This window comes from Schistocerca gregaria, chromosome 1 (assembly GCF_023897955.1).
Source record: "Schistocerca gregaria isolate iqSchGreg1 chromosome 1, iqSchGreg1.2, whole genome shotgun sequence".
Lineage (NCBI taxonomy): Eukaryota > Metazoa > Arthropoda > Insecta > Orthoptera > Acrididae > Schistocerca > Schistocerca gregaria.
The window spans coordinates 537245696-537267958 of NC_064920.1; the positions used below are offsets into that span (position 1 = coordinate 537245696).

A 22263-nucleotide genomic window follows, 5' to 3' on the forward strand; every position below is an offset into this window, starting at 1 on the left:
TGGAACCACCAACTCTGTCTCCCCCCCCACCACCACCACCACCACCACCACTACTACTACTACAAACCATCAATCGGTAACCTGCCTTACAGCTCTGTGAAGATCTATATGACTTGATGCAAATAATTATTTCTTATTACGTTCTAATTAAAAGAACCATCAGTAACAGTTACAATGGTAACCCCCCTCCCCCATGTATTTTTTCAATGTGGCACAGACCTAAACAGTATGCTTCGTTACCAGTCAATTTCCCTACCACACCCAAATTTTCTGCTTTAACATTCATTGGCTTCACAAGTTCACAAGCAAATTGTCATCTTCCAACCTGACCTAGACCTCAGTCTGTGCTACGGTTCAGTCTGTCACCGAAAACCAAGATTTCAGGGGGTTCCAGTATATAAATTTGGCTGAACTATCTTAATTATGTTAAATATTTTTTTCTAAAATTGTATTTGGTAGATCTTTGGTATTAATAATTGTTTCCATTCTCAGGTATATCAATATTTTAATTAATATGTGGATTCGGGGTGGATAGGTAGGGTGGTTTAGGGTAGGGAGGACAGAAAGACACCAAATTTTAAGATAGGTTAAGAACTGAGACAAACCTTCAGTTTGAGAAGGAAACCAAAAAACATAATTCTAGCTTATTACATCAGCATAAACAGCTGTTGGTTAAGAATTTTCAACAGTCAGCAGATATTTTAACTCAATCAATGTGAAATGTCAGCTTTGTGTATTGCATCAAAATGTTAGAGGACTGAGAAATAAAATTAGTGAATTAACTATCTGCATAGATGACTTAGTCTTCAAACGCAGCTGACATAATCTTCCTCTCTGAACATCATGTGACCACTGGTCTATAACTTTTAAGTGTTACAGGGTTTAGCTTAGCATCTCACTTTTGTAGATCAGAAATAGAGAAAGGAGGAGTTGCCACATTCATCAAGAATTGTCATAAATTTAAGAACATAGACATTCATATGGAAGCATGTGCAGCAGAAGTAGAATTCCTCAAAAAAATCCTACATAATATTAAGTTTATATTGAGCACCTGCAAGTAACTTTAATCTGTTCATAAACCACCTTGAAGCTGTACTGGCCCATTTAACAACCAAAAACAAAGAAATAGTGGCTGCTGGTGATTTCAATGTAGATTTCCTTAAAGACTCTCCCAATAAGAACTCATTTGAGTTAGTAACACTATCACTGAACTTAATTCCCACTGTAAAGTTCCCCACTAGGGTAGCCAATTGCTCACAAACAGCCATTGACAATATCTTTATAGAAAAGTCCAATGAACACAATTATACTACAAAACCAATAGTCAATGGTCTCTCAGACCATGACATGCAGTTCCTTCTGTTAAATGTTAATACTGAACAGGATATAAAATCTGTTAAATCTGAGTTCAAGAGGGTAATCAATAAGCCAAAAATTGATTATTTTAGGACACTCCTCGGAGACATTCGCTGGACTGACATTTACAGTGCTCATGGCATGAATGAAAAATATAACACTTTTGCCAATAAAGTGCTTATCTTATTTGAACACTGTCTTCTCCCAAAACTAACCAAAGTTAGAGCAAAGTTTACAAAGAAGCCATGGATTACTCAAGGAATAGGGGTATCTCGTAAAACAAAAATACAACTATCTGTCAATCCGAAATAGTTCTGATGACGTTGATGCTATGGCACATTACAAGAAATACTGCAAAATGTTGAAGACTGTAATACGAACATCACAGCAAATACACTACAAGGAAAAGATAGTCATATCAGATAGGAAAATAAAAGACAATATGGGATATAGTGAAGGAGGAGACTGGTAGAACCAGACATGAAGAGGAACAAATAGCATTAAGAGTAAATGATACTTTGGTACAGATGTGTATAGTGTTGCAGAACTAACATTTCATAACTGTTACTGAAAAGATAGGGTTGTCAGGTTCAGTATGTGCTCCTATGGAATTCCTCAGACTAGACATTTCAAGTAACTTCCATAATATGAATTTGACCCTCACTACCCCAGCAGAAATAATGTCCATCATAAAAACTTTAAAATCAAAAACATCTAGCAGGTATGATGAAATATCAACAAAGTTAATTAAAGAATGTGATTTTGGGTTAAGTAACATATTAAACTATCTGTGTAACCAGTCGTTTATCAGTGGAATATTTCCTGAGTGGTTGAAATATGCTGAAGTTAAACCACTGTTTAAGAAGGTAGATAAAGAAACAGCATCAAATTTCCATCCAATTTCATTGTTGCCAGCATTCTCAAAAATTCTAGAAAAAGTAATATACAATCGGCTATCTAACCATCTTATCTCAAATAATATACTGTCAAAGTCACATATTAGTTTTCTGATATTGAGAAGGCTATCTACACTTACAATGAAAATGTGCTTAATTCATTAGACAAAAAATTGCAGGCAACTGGTATATTTTGTGATCTGTCAAATGCATTTGACTGTGTAAATCACAATATCCTTTTAAATAAATTAGAATATTATAGTGTAACAGGAAATGCTGCGAAATGGTTCAAATCTTATATCTCTGGCAGGAAACAATGAGCGTTTATTAGGGAAGAGACATGTATTAAACTATCAAGCATCATCCAACTGGGAACTAATTACATGTGTGGTCCCACAAGGTTCCATTTTGGGGCCGTCATCTTTTCTTGTGTGTATCAATGACCTTTCATCAGTAACATTATCACATGCCAAGTTTGTTTTGTTTGCCAATGATACAAACATTGCAATAAATAGCAAATCAAGTGTAGTCTTAGAAAGATCAGCTAATGAAATATTTGTGGACATTAACCACTGGTTCCTAGCCAATTCTTTGTCACTAAACTTTGAAAAAAAAACACACTACATGCGGTTCAGAACTTGTAAGGGGTGTCCCACGAGTACATGCCTAACATACTATGACAAGCAGATAGGAGTGGACAGTGTCCAATTCTTGGGATTACAGCTTGATAATAAATTCAACTGGGAGGAGCGCACCACAGAACTGCTGAAGCATCTTAACAAATCTCTATTTGCAATTCCAATTCTGTCAGACATAGGGGATATAAAAATGAAAAGCTGGCATACTACGCTTACTTTCATTCCATAATGTCATATGGAATTATTTTTGGGGTAATTCATCAAGCCAAGCTAAAGTTTTCTGGGCACAAAAATGTGCAGTAAGAGTTATATGTGGTGTGAACTCAAGAACATCCTGCAGAAGCCTGTTTAGGGAACTAGGGATACTAACTACTGCTTCCCAATATATTTATTCCTTAATAAAATTTGTCATTAAAAATATATCACTTTTTCAAACCAGCAGCTCAGTTCATGGAATCAATACTAGAAATAATAAAAATCTTCACAAGGATTTAAAGTCACTTAGGTTGTGCAAAAAGGTGTGCATTATTCAGGAACACACATTTTCAATAACTTTCCAGCAGCCATAAAAAGCTTAACAACCAATGAAATTCAGTTTAAGAGAAGCCTAAAGGGATTTATTGATGGCCAACTCCTTCTACTCCATTGATGAATTTCTCAGTAAAACCAACTATATAACTTCTGCACAATTTCAGTGCAGTAATGTGTTCATTGTAAGTGTGTGTGTGTGTGTGTGTGTGTGTGTGTGTGTGAGAGAGAGAGAGAGAGAGAGAGAGAGAGAGAGAGTACAATTTAATTTCTGCACCATTTCTGTGCAGTAATGTGTGCATTGTATTATAGTAGTTGTATTACATAAATAAATTAAAAAAACTTTATTTTAAATTCAGTGCATTAGTATTTATAAAATGACTCTTTCATATAGTGTTCATTAAAAATGACAATAATTCCACTTGGGACCTGTGGAATGGTACATTAGCTTATTTGTTTTAGTTGTAAATATTTGTCATGTATTGTTGTTTTTCTGACATGTTCTACATCCTGGAGGACCTCCTCACTATGGATCAATTGGAATGAAAGTAAATCTAATCTAATCTAACCAAAGTCTGTGTTCATGCTTCACTTAAGTCAGACACTTACTTGTGATTCTTCTTTGTGTTTCATTAGCACTTCAATTTTTACAATAGGTTTGAATATTGTAACTTTTAATTTCAAAGTGTATTTTTTGTGATCCTCTCTGTCACATTTCCAGGATGATTACATGGAAGCACTGATGAAATTAAATCTTACTGTTACAAAAGCCTTCAAAGTTAATCAAAGCATTAAATTTGAGGTTTTCATTCATAAAGTAGATGGATTATCAGATGATTATAAGATGGAAACACAGAGAGATATTCATCAGAGAGCTAACGATGATCTTGCAGATTCAGGTTAGTAGTATGCTGAACGAAAAAGCTCATAAATATAATGTGAAACTATCTGTTTCTTAAGCTATATTCTGCAATATACTGTTCACTACAAAACTCACTACAGGTAGTTGCTTTTTAGTACAAGTTGGATGGTAAAATATGGAATGTGTACACTAGTTATATTACCTGCAGTGTTTGTCTTTGGTTCTAGTGTAAGGTTTATGGTGTTTATATTTACAGGGGGAGATGATGAACAGTATCTACCATTCGCTAGTAAAAAGTATAAGTTTTCATAAATTGTTGATGGAGTACAGCAACCAGCCACAAATTGGATTCAGATTACTTTATTTTAAAAAAGTATCCTTCTGGTTTTGAATTTACAAGGTTCATCATCTGATGACTTTTGTGCTCTCATCAAAACAAATTATACAATGGTTTACTGATTGGTTGCCCTAGAATAAACAAATATTCACAGTTACAAAACTGTCATGTAGATGGTTGCACTACAAATTTGTGTTAGAATGTAACTTATGTAAAGTGTTCATCTGTATTTTATAATGAAAAGCAACGTGTGTTACAATGAAAATGTGAATGTCTTTAGAACCAAATGTGCCAGGTGGACATTTCATATCAGTTACATTCTAACACATCCATAGTGCACCCATCTGTGTTACATGTTTGTGACTGTGTATTATTGTTTATTGTAGGGCAACTCACCAGTAAACCAGTTTATCATTTGTTCTGGCAAAGGCTTAAAAGCCATTTGATGATGATTTGTATAAATTTTAAATCGCTAATTGTACTTTTTGAATACAGTAAGGTGACACCAACTTGAGGCCCGTTGCTGTACACTAGAACAGTTTATTTCATGTAACAGCCACAGTCTCCTACCATGTGTTTATTTGACAATATTGCAATAATTTTGCAGACTACCAGGCATACACCTTTGTTTTATGATAAGGAAATTGCAAATTGTTTTTTGTTTATTTGCAACATAACTGATATTATTTACAACATAACTCATATTTTTGCACGAAAAAATTATATACACTCTCTCCAGTTAGTATCTGTAATTGAAAACCATATGTGGAATGGGGCATTCTAAATATCATTATAACATGCTGGATCCGATTTAGGAATAATGGATATGAAATAAGTACAGATTTCAAAAAAATGCAAGGCAAGTTATTAGGATTTAATGCCCATTGACATGGAGTTCCCTAAACACTGACTTTCAGATTTCATTTTTCAGCAGTTTTCTTCTGTGACTGTGGATATTAATTCATTTACAGGTCATTTCTCAATAGCAGCAGTGTAGTTCAACATTCTAGAGACTCCCTTGTGATAGATTGCCATGAGCTGGGGTGCATGCTGCGTGGATATTGGTTAGTGTCACTGGCTGGCATGCTGCAGCTCACTAGCTTAAACCCAACCACCAGCAATTGTACATAGCATCCTCTGCCATCATCGTATCGACCATACTGCTAGATGGCCCATCGTTTTTTACTCTGCAGTGAGCCTTCCCCACCCCCACCCCCACCCTAGCCCATCGTTTTTTACTCAGCAATGAGCCACTCCCCCCCCCCCCCCCCCCCCCTACTCCCTTGTATTTGCAGACCCCCTTACAATGATCAATATTTTCCGAAACTGCTTTCGCCATTTGGCCCTCTGCACTAAATATGCCCTTCCGCCTTCCTTGTCCTGGATGTTGATGGATGTCCCTCACATGGTTATGTTTGTCCTCATCCCCTCCCTTCCCCCTCACTTACAAAAGTCAGGTTTAAATAGCTGAATTTCTCTCTAGAATTGAGGTCCCTCGGTTAGTGTTGGCGTTGGTTATGGGACCGTGCTCTTGCCTCCACACTTTCCAGGTTCTTCCCACCCTTTCCCTGCATTTTGTGTGGTCTTTTGTGCCATTTTGTTTTCCCCTTTCTTGTGTCTTCTTGCTCAGGTGTTTTCCCCATTGTGTCATGATCATGGTATGTTGTGGGGATCGGGAAGAGGTGCTGGTGCCCCAATGTGTGTAGCATTTCTGGGGCACCAGTACCCACCGCTTCCCATCCCCATCCCCACCCCCATCCCCACCCCCACCCGACCCATCCAAATTCTTAACTCTTCCTGCTGCTGCCACCATTACGTTCCTTTTGCTTCTTTGTTTGTCCATTTTCCCTTCCCCGAGACTGGACTATGCTGTTTGTGTTGTTCCTCCCTTGATTTCTGTCACCTGAGGTGATGGGACCAATGACCTCGCTGTTTGATCCTCTCCCCCAGCCAACCACCCACACACTGCCATCATTGGAATTCAGTTTGATGTACAGTTATTATCATCATCATCATCATCATTTTAATTTTGGGACGTCTAAAAGGAAGAGATTATGCTTACAATACGATGAATCTATCCTGCATGAAAGCACAGATTAATTATATGAATACAGTGACACCAATAAGTTGTTGTTGTTGTTTTTCTTAAGTAAATTAATATTATGTCATTCATTTTTATCATTGCAATAAATATGTTACTAAATTAAGCAAAATAAACTGCTAATTATGTTCCTTTGTGTATTCTAGGATTTGATCAGATTCACTTGAGTTTTCATCTGACTTCTATTTATGATCACAGTATATTTGAAGCATTCAGTAAAGTTGTACAAAAGCTGATTCCACAATTACCAACATTGGAAAATCTGTTGAATATATTGATTTCGGTAAGTAGTGTGAAATATTGTCTGTCGTTTAACTCAATAACTGCTTCTGCTTCTTGTTAGCAGAAGAAAGACAAAAAAAAGTCAAATTTGACAGGAGGATTGTAAATCAGGATTAGATTGTGTTTCTCTATTTTGATCACTCACACTGTTTAGTGCTTCAGTGCAATATATATATATATATATATATATATATATATATATATATATCACTGGTACTTAGTCACAGTGGGTGAAAACATTTGGAAAATTCCTGAGAATCTTAACAAAGCACCAAATGAGGTTACGAAGTCTTCCCCATTCCCTTCTTCTCCCCAGTACTTTCATATAATTGCCAGAACCAGCTTCTGCCATTCACTAACTTTTATTACATATTTGTAATACCTGTGATACCTCTATGTATGTCAAATTTCTTACAGCTCTTACTAAATAAAAACTCATTTACTTTAAAATCTTCCCTATTCACAATGACACCAGTCCACTTTTACAGAATCATGCATCCTGAAGGGAAAGATAGCTGAGAGTTCACAAATGTTGTTTGTCAAGTGACCTGAAGTTGAAAATTGTTTCTCCAATAACTAATTTGACATTTTCCATTTACCTGCTCATCATTTAGGCTACTTTTTATGCCTCTTCTCTTCTCAATTCACAGTTTAGTGCAAGTTTCCTTTTTGTCCAGCACTTAGTTTTTTTTTTCTTTGCTCAGCCTGTCAGTTTGTCTTCAGAGCTACTGTTTTTAAATTTGAAAAGCTTTTGATTTAAGAATGAAGATTTATACCTCAGAAGTTAATTGACTTTGAGAAGTGGCAAGATATTTAATTTTGCAATGGTGTCCAGTTGAATTTCGTGTCAGACTCTCAGGCCTTAAATTTGGTATTGTTGAGTCTGTGTACTAACAGGGATTGGACTGCAGATGTTGTAGCTAGAGTGTATAAGAAATTTATTATACGGTCTCTGAACAGGCTCAAGTCTATCAATCTTCTTTCTTCACCATCCCAGCAAGGTGAAAATATCCAGTCTACGAACAGGTTCAAGTCTGTCAATCTGCCGCTTTTTCCACTATCCCAGCAAGGTGAAAATGCCCTAATGTGCTTCTGTGTATACCTGCAATACTGTCAGGATCTTGTACTGTTGACATAGGACCCACTAACACTAATGTTCACAGTGATGTTAGGGTGCACTGAACTGTGTTGGCACCAGTGTCTTAAACTTTACATCACTTTTTTGCTTCAGTTGAGGCTCAAACTGCACTTTTCAATAGTGCTAAAGGATACAGTGGAAATAGCTCAGATTGAGTGGGGTTATGTAGAGGTGGTGATTATTTAGGGGGCAAAAGATCGTGGTAAGCTATCTACCACTATATAATGAACAAATTCTCTTTGTCCTGCTATGCTATACGTGCATCAGATCTGAGTTCTGAGTCATTTTTCTATTTAGCAAGGTGTCTGTATTTTCCAACTCTTACTTCTGTATTTTGTCATATGGAGGAACATGCAGGTATTTGCTACCTACTTCATTCTGTTACAAACAGTATATACTCCCAGTTACTCACTTCTTTCAGCTTTCAACCACATTACAGTTCTTTAAAGTAAGGCTATCTAACGTTTAAGGCATTATTCATCAAGTTACATCACCCAACCGTAATTTTGGTTAAAGGTAAAATTAAGTTTGAGATCATCTTGTGACCCATAACACTGGGTGAAATTTTTTTCTGTAATTAGTGCAGTGGTAGTGGTATTTGTTCACAGTTGATGAATGCAATGTTCATTTTGATGATTATTTATGGATAATTTATTAGTATTATGCAAGATAAGTAATTTGCAAACTAGATGTGACTATAAAACAACACATGAACTGTAACTTACTTTTGATGTGACATTTAAAAATGAATAAATAATGTAAAATCAAACAATGGGAAATGTAGAATGCAATAACAACAGTATGAAGAGGATAGATTGTTACTTGCCATATACAGGAGGCATTGAGTGGCAGACAGGCACAGTGAAAAATGACTGCCAGGTATTATTAGCTCTTTGAGGAAATCCTTCATCACACACACAAACACGCACGCGCGCGCACACACACACACACACACACACACACACACACACACACACACACACATATACACACATATGGCCACTGTCATCTCTGGATGCTTAGGCCTTTCTATAACTGCATCTAGGGTGAGTAGCAATCAATCTTTGCTGGGGTGGGCAGTGGGGATGCAGAAGCAGCATGGCAGGAGGAGGATGGCAGAGTAGGAGTGAGGGAAGATGCTCATGCTGCCTGTGAGAGTATTTAGGGATGTGGTGAGCAGAGGACAGTGACTGCTTAAGTGCAACATTGGGAGCCTGTGCTAGAGGAGGAGGAGGGGGGCAAAGGGAGTAGTAGAGAAGGGGAAAGGACAAGCAAGTGCACCGATGGGATAAGACATTTCTAGTGCTGGAGTGTGAACGAGGGAGGAGATAGGCAGGTGGAGGGCAGGGACTAGCAAGGTTGTGGAAACAAAGGATATGTTGTTGGAGGAGTCCCTACTTGCACAATACAAAGAAGTTGGTGGTCATTTTCCCTATTCTATTTCTCTCCCCTCATCTTTGCCCTTCCCCTGCCCTCCCCAGTACAGCCTCCCAGTGCTGGACCTAGCAGCTGCCGAACCTGTCCCCATCATGTCCCTGCATACTACCCGCAGGCACCACTAACTTCCATTACCCCTACCCTGCTATCCCGCCCCCTACCCAACACATGCCTCATTTGTACCTCCACAATCCACCCCAGCAAAGATTGCTGCTCACCTCAGATGCAGTCAGTACCCAGAAATCAATCTCTCTCTCTCTCTCTCTCTCTCTCTCTCTCTCTCTGTCTGTCTCTCTCTCTGTGTGTGTGTGTGTGTGTGTGTGTGTGTGTGTGTGTGTGTGTGTGTGTGTGTGAGAGAGAGAGAGAGAGAGAGAGAGAGAGATGTAGGCCTTAATGCGATAGCTAATAATATCTACCAGCCTTTTTTCCAATGTGGGTGTCTGCCACTCGACACCTCCTGTATGTGGTGAGTAACAATCTATTCTTTTCATATCTTTAATAAGTACTTTTGTCAGAAATGTTTTAGTGGAATCAACTTGTATAATATTGTTGTTTCCATTAAGTCTCGTTAGTTACTTCCTCATTTATATTACAGAATTCTGGTATTGAAAAAGCCTTTCTTTTTGATGTTGTGTCGAAGATATATATAGCAACTGATTCTTCTCCAGTTGACATGCAGAGCTATGAACTTTGCTGTGATATGATTGATGTTGTTATAGATGTCTCTTGCATTTATGGGTAAGTATTGCAATTCTGTTAATATGATATTTCCTTCGCTCACTGTAAATATTTGTAACTACTCTGAGTATAACAGATATGCAGGTTACACCTGAACTAATACATGAAAGTTAGCCAAACATTGGAAACTTCAGGCAGGAATATCAACAATGTAGGAAAAGATAAATTGCTACTCACCATAAAGATGACACATTAAGTTGCAGACTGGCAAAGTTAAGACACTTGCACGTAAGTTTTCGGCCACAGCCTTCATCAGAAAAAGAGAAATACACACCATTCTCTCACCCAAGCAAGCATACCTCATGCACACATAACTACCAACTCTCGAAGCTACAGTGGAGAATTTGATCTCCAAAGAGGTTGTAAGGCTTAAGCCTGTAACATATTTGTTCTGTTCCACAGCAAATTAATGTCAGAGATACAGAAAAAAGTGAAACAATACTTTCTGCACAAACAGACCATTTTCATAAAGGAAAATCCCATTGATATTTGAAGAAATCCCCAATAGCAGCCAGTGATGGAACTCGGAGCTTTATCTCATTGATACAGTGATGAAAAGCACTGTAGTTTCCAAAAAAAATTGAGCCTTTATAGCATAATGTTTTGAGGCACTGGACTTGGATGTGGCAGGAAAGGGATTCTCTCTCTCTCTCTCTCTCTCTCTCTCTCTCTCTCTCTCTCTCTCTCTTTTTTTTTTTTTTTTTTTTTTTTTTTTTTTTTTTTTTTTTTTTTTTTTTTAACAAATGCAGGATGGTTACTTTGGAAAGGACACATCTGTTTTTCTGCCTCATCTTCATTCATTCTGACCTTGTGTAGTGTCTGTTGAGTTTGTAATCTTCATTCTTCCTTACTATCTTCGAAAGGGTAACACACAATAAAATGCTGTGCTGTTATGTCCTTACAATTTGAATGACTATAAATATTTAAAAATCGCTAAATAAGGAAAAGTCAAGTGAATATTTTTTTCCCCTGTTATCATTGACACCAAACAACGTGACTTGCTCATGTAACGTCACATCAGCATGCTAGCTTGTGAGGCATGAAGATGAATTGAATCCATGTGGCAAATTAATGACTGTGGCTGGTGCACCGTCCAACCTGACTATGGTTTTTGGGTAGTTTCCCATGCTTGTTGAGCCAAATGCTGGGCTGTTTCCATCCCCAGTTTCCACCTCAGAAAACATGATACACGAACAGTTAAAATACGATGACACATTGAAAACAGTCTACACAGTTCACAAACAGGAGGTTCACATGACTTCCGTCCTTTAGGTAATACCTTTAGCAACAGGAAGGGCATCTGGCTGCAAAGTTAAATAAAATAAATTTGCCAAATCTTGAATACAGTGTATGCCGTACTACACGGGATTAATATGACGATGAAGAAGATAGGCTCCAAACAAGATGGAAGAGCGGTTAAGGAACTAGAAGTGCCTTTGAAGAGCATGTTGGTTCTGATTCCTGTCCGATTCAGAGTCGTGTCTGACCGTCCAGACAAGTTTTCTGTGGTTTCAGTTAGGCCAAATACCAAGATGATTCCTTTGAAAAGAACATAATTGTATTACTTCCTTAACATTAATTCAGTATTGTCTGCCATCTCTGATGACCTCATCACCAATGGGGCATTTTTTGGAGGGTTGTCAGAGCGAACATTTATCATGAATCTGTCTCCATTGTTTTTCATTCAAAAAATAATTAGTTCATCATGAACAGAGAAACATATTAGTAATGAAAGATAGTAATGCTTATAGGGAAAAATTTGTCTATTAGTGTAATTGTCACATAAGAAGTTAACAAAAAAAAGAGACTAAATAATATTTTAACTTATTAGCAATTACAGTAAATCACATTTTTGTGTATACTTAGTATGGTACCTTTATACCACTGTCACTTTGTTTGCAGCCTCAGAGATGACACAGATGCAGCAGCATTTGATTCTCAGAGTTCAAGCTTAATTAAACTTAATAATGGTACTATTTTGTACTTAAGAGAAGTGAATAAGTTCCTAGCTCTAGTGTGTATACTAAGAGAAGACAACTTTGATAGACAAGGTAAGTATGAATGGGTTTGATTTGCTAATATTATCTATGTGTAATGCCAACAATTTGATTGGCATAACATGTAAAATTAGTTTCCTTGGAAGGCAGTCCCACTGCATATTTGCATCTTCCTCATTGAAAACAACATATAACAAAAGCTCCATTAGCACTGCTGCTTTTTATGTTTGAACTGTGAACAGCGATGAAGCAGGAAAGAGGGATACCAGATAAGAATGTGAACCAATGGCAATAAATTAAAATGCATCATAAATAACAGAAATGACAATAGGTACACACATATGCAGTTAAATTCCTGTGTCTTTAACTCGTTCGACAGATTAAAGGTGGGGAAAGAGGAAATGAAGTTATTCCAACAACTGGACCAACAAAGGTGCTGAGAATGAAAGTAAGTAAGTCAGCCAACAGCCCATATTCAAATTCTAGAGTGTTGGTAATAATGCACTGTTGTCACCTGGAAATAAACAGAGAAGAGCTGGGATCAGAAATAGATAGTGAAGGAATAAAATTTATAAATGCAACCAAAAGAAAAGCAAAAAGTGAAAGAATGTTAGATGATAATGGTGGAAAGTGAAAGTAATAAAAAAAGGGAGAAAATGAGAAGATATATTATAAAGAAAAGAAAGAAAAAATAGGTGTGCACACATGTGAAATGAAATGTGTACTCCTGATTATTGGTGTAATGTTGGGAGATGGTGCATGGATAATCTAAAAAGTCAAATAATTGAGATCTTTTCAAATGTGTGTTTTTTTCTAATAAATTTGAAGTTCTGTGGGTAGGTACAGTAGGCCTGTTTATTTTTTAGAGTAGTTTGCCATGCTGGTCTGCTTCTGAGAGGTTCTGACTTTTTTTGCACAGCCCTTTGAAATTTCATTGCAGCAGTACTGTCATCATACTGAAACCCCCTCTGGCCCATATAATCTAGGAGAATATCAACACATTACGATGCAGTACAGTGACAAGGTCACTGTCTTCATCTCCACTTTCACATTCGCAGTCGTTAAACGTTGCTGCCTCTGGATCGTGGGGTCCCGGGTTTGATTCTCAGCTGGTTCAGGGATTTTCTCCATCCGGGGACTGGGTGTTTGTGTTGTCCTAATCATTTCATCATCATTCAAGAATGTGGCAAGATGAGAACATGAAAAGATTGGGAATTTTTACAGGCACTGACCACCATGCCATTGAGCACTCCACAAACCAATAATAATAATAATAATAATAATAATAATAATAATAATAACATTCGCTGTCTTCTTCTTTATATTGTGAAGCAGCAGCCACAATTTTGATATCACTCATGTACTGAAAGCCAGAATCACCTGCATCAGTTTTCAGCTGCCCATTCAAATGTTCATCAACATCTTCAGAGCCATTTAAACTCATTGCCAGACACAGTATTTATGCAGTGGTTATATCTTGATCACTGAAATGTTGAAAATCGCCTTCTACATCTGGAAAAATTGTCATCATGACCAAACTAGTGTATATGGCTTGACTTCCTGCCAGGCATCTAGAATAGTCCATTTTTTTCAGAATGCCACCAGATCATTCTCATCAGCTAACAGCACCGTGAAAACGAAAGTTGCTAGTCACCATATAGCGAAGCTTCTGAGTCGCAGGTAGGCACAACTAAAAGACTGTCAAAAATATAGCATTTGGCCAGTAAGGCCTTCATCAAAGTCAGACCACACACACACACACACACACACACACACACACACACACACACACACACACACCAGGCAGTGACGTGCTGTTGGGGAGAATGCAGGGACAAGGTGGAAAAATGGTAGGGCAGCTGTGTGGCAATCGGGAGATTAGGCGGAGGGCAGGGGAGAGGTGGAGAGGGGGGGGGGGGGGGGAGATAGCAGAAAAGAGGAGAAGTAAAAAGACTGGATGTGATGGTGGAATGAGGACTGTGTGGAGTGGGAACAGAGAAGGGACTGGATGGGAGAGGACAATGACTAACGAAGATTGAGGCCAAGAGGGTTACAGGAACGTAAGATTTATTGCAAGAAAAGTTCTCATCTCCGCAATTCAGAAAAGCTGGTGTTGGTGGCAAGGATCCATATGGCACAGGCTGTGAAGCAGTCATTGAAATGAAGGACGTCATGTTTGGCAGCCTGCTCAGCAACAGGATGGTCCTCTTGTTTCATGTCCACAGTTTATGGGTGGCCGTTCATGCGGACAGACCAGTGGTTGCAGCTTAGCTTGTAGATCACGACTGGTTTCAGAGTTAGCCCTGCCTTGGATGGGAGAGTTGATGTGTGTGACTGGACTGGAGTAGGTACTGGTGGTGGTGGTGGTAATATGTAAGGGACAAGTCATACATCTAGGTCTATTACGTGGATAAGAGCCGTGAGGTAAGTGGTTGGGAGCAGGGGTTGTGTAGGGATGGACGAGTGTGTTATGTAGGTTCAGTGGATGATGAAATACCACTGTGGCAGGTGGGAAGGATAGTGCGCTGGACATTTCTCATTTTAGGCACGATGAGAGGTAGTCAAAACCCTGGCGGAGAATGTAATTCAGTTGCTCCAGTCCTGTGTGGTACTGAGTTATGAGGGAAATGCTCCTCTGTGACCGGAAGATGGGACTTTGTGCGGTGATGGGAGACTGGAAAGATAAGGCATGGGAGATCTGTTTTTGCACATTATTGGGAGAATAATTATGGTTTGTGAAGGCATTAGTGAGACCCTCGGTATATTTCGAGAGGGCAGTATTTTTGATTGTAATAATGCACAGGAAGGCCATTAGCTGTGATTCCTTGAACCTCAGGGTTTTTTGATATTCCAATCACTAGTAGTTTCACTTTGTGGTTCCCAAAAACATTACTGGTGCACAAAATCGTAATGCATTCCTTAGGCAATAATATCCAGGAGCACAAATTTCATTCTTAAAAGCAAGAGATCTGATTGGTAGACATTTCCTATACAGGCCACTTTTATGTGCATTGAAAATTGATCTGGCATGAAATTCTCGTCCTCCACAGATTTCTTGAACTCTTCGCGGAAGGAATCGACTGCTGCAACTTTTGAACTGAGGCGTGCACCTTATGCAGCAAGTTTGCGAATCCTGTGATGCTTGAATTTGGTTAGCCATTCAGATTGAGGCATTAAATTCTCCCTGAAAACCTAGCACTTCATGAAAAAATTTAGTTTTTTCAGCACACTTCACGCCTGACAAAATTAATTCTTCTGCTCATTTTTGACTAAACCATTGCACAAGAATAGAATCTAAGTCATATTATATAGATCTCTTCACGTTTTTTCGTGCAGATGGTCTAAAACTAGACAAAATCTTGCATTTTTTGCTTATTCTTTTTAATGTCCCAAAAACTGCATTCAAATACCGTAATCAGCACTTAGTTTTGCAGTTTCCCCTTTCTCAAATCTTTCATTTAATTCTTTTTTTAATGTAATCACCTCTCTTTTTTTTCCATCATCTCTTTTCCACATCTTATAACTTGCTTCATCGACACTTACACACTGATCAATATCAGTTTTTTTACACAAACAGGCTGGCTGACAACAATGGAAACAGTATTTTATTGGCACTTACTGTTATATGGCGGCTTGTTTATTGCTATTTGGTACGGAAAAAACTGCAGTTTTTTAATGCACGAATAATCCGCAAACTGGATAACCCATGTCTGACTCTGATAATTTGCACTTGAATCATCAAGAGTTGCACTTGAATTATCAGGAGTGCCATGAATCATGTAAAGCAATGTAAGAGGTACAAAGAGAAAAGGGACTAGCCTCAATTAATACCAAGACAATCTTCTTTATCTCTTTATGTTAAAACTGCAGCAAAATAACACAAAAGTAAAATACAGGAAAATATTAACTAACTAGTATAATATTACAATTAACGAAAATTTAGAGAAGTTATTAATATGACAGTTCCATCAGAGCTCTGTGTCTAGGGAACATAACCGTACCGTAGACTTTGTCAGAGTCTGTATGAAGTTTTCCCAGTTCCCTTGAAGTATTCTTACAAGGTATTCACTAGTAATATATTCTAATGTTTCTTGCTTAGAACTGCAGCTGCATTATAGGCTTTGTAGATTACCCCATTTACATACAGATATTTTGCCTCTTGCATGCTTGATTCTGATGTGATTGATGTGGCTCCATATTTTTCTTGGCAGCTGCACATCTGTAGACATTGTATGGAAAAGAATGTACATTTGCTTTCCAGCATTTTTGTGATTTACAGAGAGTAAGGAGTAGTTTGGTGAAAGCTGTTGAGATCCCTTAGACATATTCTGAATTTAACATTCATGCGAGGAAGATGTGAGAGGATATTATTGATCGAGATTTTCTAAAACCAGACTAGATGCATGTCTTCCTCCATTCTCGGCCCATTTCCTGTTACAGTTGGAGATCTTGTGCTGTTACATTTGACAGGTAATGAAATCGCAGTTCTGGTGTTGGATTTAGTGTGCCAATGACAATTCTCATTGCGTTAATGCACATGCACAAATAACTGAAAGCTTGAGACGTATGCAAGTGCAGGCATGCACAAAAATCCTTCTTCTCCACACCGTCAAAGCATGCTTGTACATGCATCAATCTATTCCTTTGAAAGTAGTGGAGATCAGATGATGATGATTTGCGCATTTTGACCGGTTTTACTGTTGTGGGACGGGGTGGGAAGCATGGAATAAGAAACAGGATGTGTAGTGTAAAGATTTGTTAATGAAGCAAAACATTTATTCTCATATTAAGGTACTTTTGTATCTGCTCAGGCACGATGACATCACAAGCCGTCATGTTCAGCAAAAAGTATTACTATATTAGCCAATGGCGACTCAACAGAGAGCCAAAACTGTGCTTGCAAGTCAATCTTTGAGGGGAGCACAGAATCTGAACACTGTGTAGAGACTAGCACAGAGCAAACATAACATCACCAGCTTGAGTGATAGGATAAACTAAGTACACGAAAAACAGAGCGCAGAATGAGGCAGAGGTTGGGCTTGAGGTAGTTGACGTCCCACGTAAGAACTGCTGGACCAAGCTTATTGCCGCTGGCTGATAAGCACCTGGGTCAGTGGGCCTGTCCATCAGTGCCTTACATATGCGTCCCGTGGCAATGTTCCAAGCTACTCTGCTGCTATACCCATGCCTATCTCTATCTGCTGGCGGTGGTGCTAAATCTCTCCCCCTAGAAAAGGCAAACTAAGGCAAAAAAATAGCCAGGTTTGTGCCATGACCTATTGGCACACAACCAGAGAGGGTGTGAGATTTCCCGCAGTAGACTCACCACCAAAGGAGACAATGCTAATGAAGCTGGCTCCACCAGAGGGCTGGATTATTGCAGGGTTACAAGACTTTATTTTCTGTAGGTAATTGCATCATCTATCCATAAGGATGCCATCGGACTTATTTGTATATTTTCAGGTGTGATTGTCTTATTGCATCATCTTTTGGTGTAAGTGGCCATTGATGAAAAGAGTTTCGCCACTTGAAAGAGAATTATATGCATAATGACTACTGTTTATCTAAAACACCGTTGCAGAAATTGGTTCTTGAAAATACAGCTTCTTAAAATTTCTCTCAGTATGTCATCTCCCTTGTGTGTTTCACTAACAAAACCATTCTATTTTTAAAACCAATAGTGCCTGTCATGGCTACAGTACAAAGTGAAAACAGAGCTTCATAATAACCGCATGAACTTCACATTTTTGCAGAAAGGAGTAAGTTACCCAGGCATGAGAGTTTTCAGTGCTCTACTTAGAGACTTCAGAAGTCTTACTCTTGAAACAACTAAATAAAAGAGCAAATTCATAGAATATCTGTAGCAAAATTAATTCTACTCAATTAGTGATTTTTTAGCATAAATGAGTGTACATACATGTACTTTCGTTGTATGACTAGAATGTCCCATTTAGTGTGAACATAAATGTAAATTATTATTTATCATAAAAGATGTCATATTGAGTTTAAAGTATTAAGTCATTGCTTATATGAATGAATGTCTCATAATGTATGTGTAAATGTTAACTCTGAATGTGTTGTTATATAATTTATTTTCTTGCATTAAAATTCAACATTAGTTGATATGATTACCGTCGTGAATCTTAAGTTTGTTGTACCCTACTGTATACAGTAGTGTAAATTTTTATTTTCATAATAATTCATGACTGTAAATATTATAAGAGCACTGACTCATTCCATTTTCTAGCAACTCTAATGCTGTTGGGATCAACAGATTTCAGAATAAAGTGAAATAAATAAATAAAGAAAACAACACAGAAAATGTTGTTGAGAAAGAATATGTGATTTGTTTAAGGAATTGTAAGTGGCAAGATAGTTGCTGTATTCGAAACATAATAAACTTATAATAAATATAGCTCCCCCCCCCACCCCCCCTCTGTATCATATGTTTTATGGTGTCCACTCTACATTTGAATCTCTCAATGTAGGTGAAATTAATGTGTGTTTGGACTATTGAATAATCCTGTGTCAAGTTGCTTTTCGAGTGATGAATTATTGTTAAATATTATTTTTCAGGGGTAATTGACTACAATTTTCTTTGCTTCCGAGAAGCCATACAGCAAGTGTTTGAATTGAGAAATAAGAGCCAGGCGTTAGGAAATACAACAAACAGCCATGTAGCAAACCATGTGAATAGCCTGTCAGCAGGCATGGAACAGCCACAAGTAAATGGTGCCAATATGAAAAGCTGAGGCAGTAAACGGAGTCTGCAAGGATTGAAACAGGCAAGCTACTTTCTCAAAATAAAAAAAAAAAGTGGAAAAATACAAAAATTGAATTGACTTGTTAGTCATTGCAACTCAAACAAATAATTCCATTTTCTGAAACCGTACGTACCTTGTTTTGAAATAGTCTGTAGGACCTTAGACTCTTCCAGTGATTTCAGTTTAAATAATTCTCCGTATTCAAGGAATGACACAAAGCAAGTAACAATTACATGACTACAAATTTATGACTCGCCAATCAGTAATGGATCATAACTGGAAGCAATAACATTCCAATGCAAAGAGGGCAGTGTTTCTGTTTACCATTTCTGCTTAATAATTTCTGTTTTTTAATTTTATAATTACTGTAAAACATACAAACTACGGCTGAAAATTCCTCAGATTTGGCCTTAATACAAAGCCAACATGAGACACTAAGTTTTTTCATTCCTTATTGCTTATGCTAGTATACTTTTGTGTTTCCTTAGATTTAACTAATTAATGGAAAATCTCATATAAAGATGTGAAACAATTACTAACAAAGAGATAGAGGGGCTGACCAGTACTTACCTCAGCTCAGTACAGCCGATAGAAACACAAAAAACAACCAAAAATTTAAGTTCCTAGCTTTCGGAATAAATGTTCCTTCATCAGGGAGGAGAGAGGGGAAAGAAAGGGAAGAAGGGAAAGTGGATTTAGTTACTCACAACCCAGGTTATGAAGCAACAGGGAAAGGAAAACGGGGAGGGTAGCAAGGATGGAGGCATGGTTGTCAGAGGGAAGCCAAAGATATTCTACTGTAGGTACTGTGCCAGCTTCAAACCAAAGAGGATGCATACAGAAGTAAAGAGGTGTATAGTATAAAGATGTAGGATGAAAAGATGCATGAATGGCTAAAGAGGAAAGGAAAAGAGGAGAAGACTGAAAAGTAAATGGGAGTGAGGTTGTTTAACGTAGGTTCAGTCCAGGGGGATGGCGGGATGAAAGGATGTGCTGGAGTGCGAGTTCCCATCTCCGCAGTTCAAAGGAACTGGTGTTGGGTGGGAGAAGCCAAATGGCACATACGGTGTAGCAGGTTCCTAGGTCCCTAGAATTATGTTGGAGGGCATGCTCCGCTACTGGGTATTGGACATCTCCTAGGCGGACAGTTCGTCTGTGTCCGTTCATGCGTTCAGCCAGTTTAGTAGTTGTCATACCAATGTAAAAGGCTGTGCAGTGCAGGCATGTCATCTGATAAATGACATGTGTAGTTTCACACGTGGCCCTGCCTTGAATTGTGTATGTTTTACCAGTAGCTGGGCTGGAGTAGGTGGTTGTGGGGGGATGCATGGGGCAGGTTTTGCAGCGGGGTCAGTTACAGGGGTAGGAACCGCTGGGTAGAGAAGGTAGTCTGGGAATATTGTAGGGTTTAACAAGGATGTTACGGAGGTTAGGGGGACGACGAAAGGCAACTCTGGGTGGTGTGGGGAGAATTTTGTCAAGGGATGATCTCATTTCAGGGGTTGACTTGAGAAAGTCATATCCCTGGCGGAGTAATTTATTGATGTATTCGAGGCCAGGATAATATTGGGTGACAAGGGGGATGCTTCTGTGTGGTCTGAGGGTAGGAATATTGTTGTTGGACGGGGAGGAATGTATTGCTCGGGAGATCTGTTTGTGGACAAGGTCTGCAGGATAGTTGCGCGAGAGGAAAGCACTGGTCAGGTTATTGGAGTAATTGTTGAGGGATTCGTCACTGGAGCAGATACGTTTGCCATGAATACCTAGGCTGTAGGGAAGGGAGCGTTTGATGTGGAATGGATGGCAGCTATCAAAGTGAAGGTACTGTTGTTTGTTGATGGGTTTGATATGGACAGTTACCCACTATGTACCCTAATCCTATACCACATTATTTACATTCATTCCGGAAACATGCATTTACCATAGCCAAACTGCAATCCCACGTACTTTTCCTCCGTTTCTGCTTAACCTTTGGAATTACCCCTAAAGGACTTACCTTAAAAGTTCCCACCTCTGGGTGCAATTCCTCCTTCCACCAATCTCTCCTGGACGTCCAGAACCTTCAATCCTTAGCCCTTACCCAACTTGTCCTGAATCTCTACACTACTTCATGTAACCATCACTCCCAACAGCTCCTATCTTTCTTCAAAGTCCTCCACCTGTCAAACCCTTGCTTGGAGAACACACTCAGGAACATCATCCTAGAAGCCAGCCGCAAACTTGAGTCCCATGCCACACACCACCTGAAAAAACTATCCACATTGCTAGTGCAACACCTAAGAAGTGGGGTCCCTCTCCCTATCCCTCACAAACACCAACCACAACAGAACCGTCAACAAACCCCCCTCATAGCCAACAAACCTAGCCTAGCCACCCTACTCAATCTCCCCATCCCAGCACATACCCCACACAGACCAAATCTCAACTATAACCACAGTCAAATGCCACATATCACCAACCCCAATTCAGTTCTAAACCCCTCATCCAGATCCCTCTCTCCTCCAGAGACATCTGTTCTATCAAAAGGCTTAACCTTTAGCCCCACACCTAAATTCAACCACACTGCCCTGGTTAAAGATCTCCTCTCATTCACCCGGAACCTCAACTGGAAATATCACTTCACTACCCAAACACAGCCCCCAAATACTAGACCCAGTGTTGAACCTTGTCTCGAACAGTTCCGACCGCCTTCTCAAAGGAATCCTCCTCCCCTCCCCCAAAACCACCCCTTGCAGACATTTCAGGAATTCCTCACATCCAGTGTTGCCTCCCAGTCCTCCTTGAAGAACATCCCGACAACCCCCAACATCACCCCAGCTGAATCCCGTGCCATTAAGCATCTGAAAACAGACCGCTCTATTGTAATCCTTCCGGCGGATAAAGGCTCCACAACTGTGGTAGTTGACTGTGGAGTATGTGGCAAAAGCACTGCGTCAACTCTCCGACACCTCAACCTACAAAGCTGTTACCCAGGACCCCATTCCCTCCATCCAGACTGAGCTGCAGAAAATCCTAAAAATCCAAGGTCCCTCACAAGACCTCACAACGGCTTCCATAGACTTACTCACTCCACCTGAGCCACGTACACCTACCTTCTACCTATTACCCAAACTCCACAAAGAGAACCATCCTGGCCGTCCCATTGTAGCAGGCTTCAAAGCCCCAACAGAACGTATCTCAGCTCTGGTA

At 38.9% G+C, this 22263-nt stretch overlaps 1 protein-coding gene across 1 annotated transcript in view; it reads left to right on the forward strand.

Moving 5' to 3' along the window:
• The window catches only part of LOC126355471 (ras-related GTP-binding protein C), a 91746-nt gene that overhangs the window by 54152 nt on the left and 15331 nt on the right, over nt 1-22263 (forward strand). Inside the window, exons 4-8 of the mRNA XM_050005789.1 lie at nt 4140-4317; nt 6865-7001; nt 10171-10313; nt 12216-12364; nt 18887-19095. Of these exons, the coding sequence (XP_049861746.1) occupies nt 4140-4317; nt 6865-7001; nt 10171-10313; nt 12216-12364; nt 18887-19062 (783 nt within the window). The 3' untranslated portion in view covers nt 19063-19095. The remainder of the gene's footprint in view (nt 1-4139; nt 4318-6864; nt 7002-10170; nt 10314-12215; nt 12365-18886; nt 19096-22263) is intronic.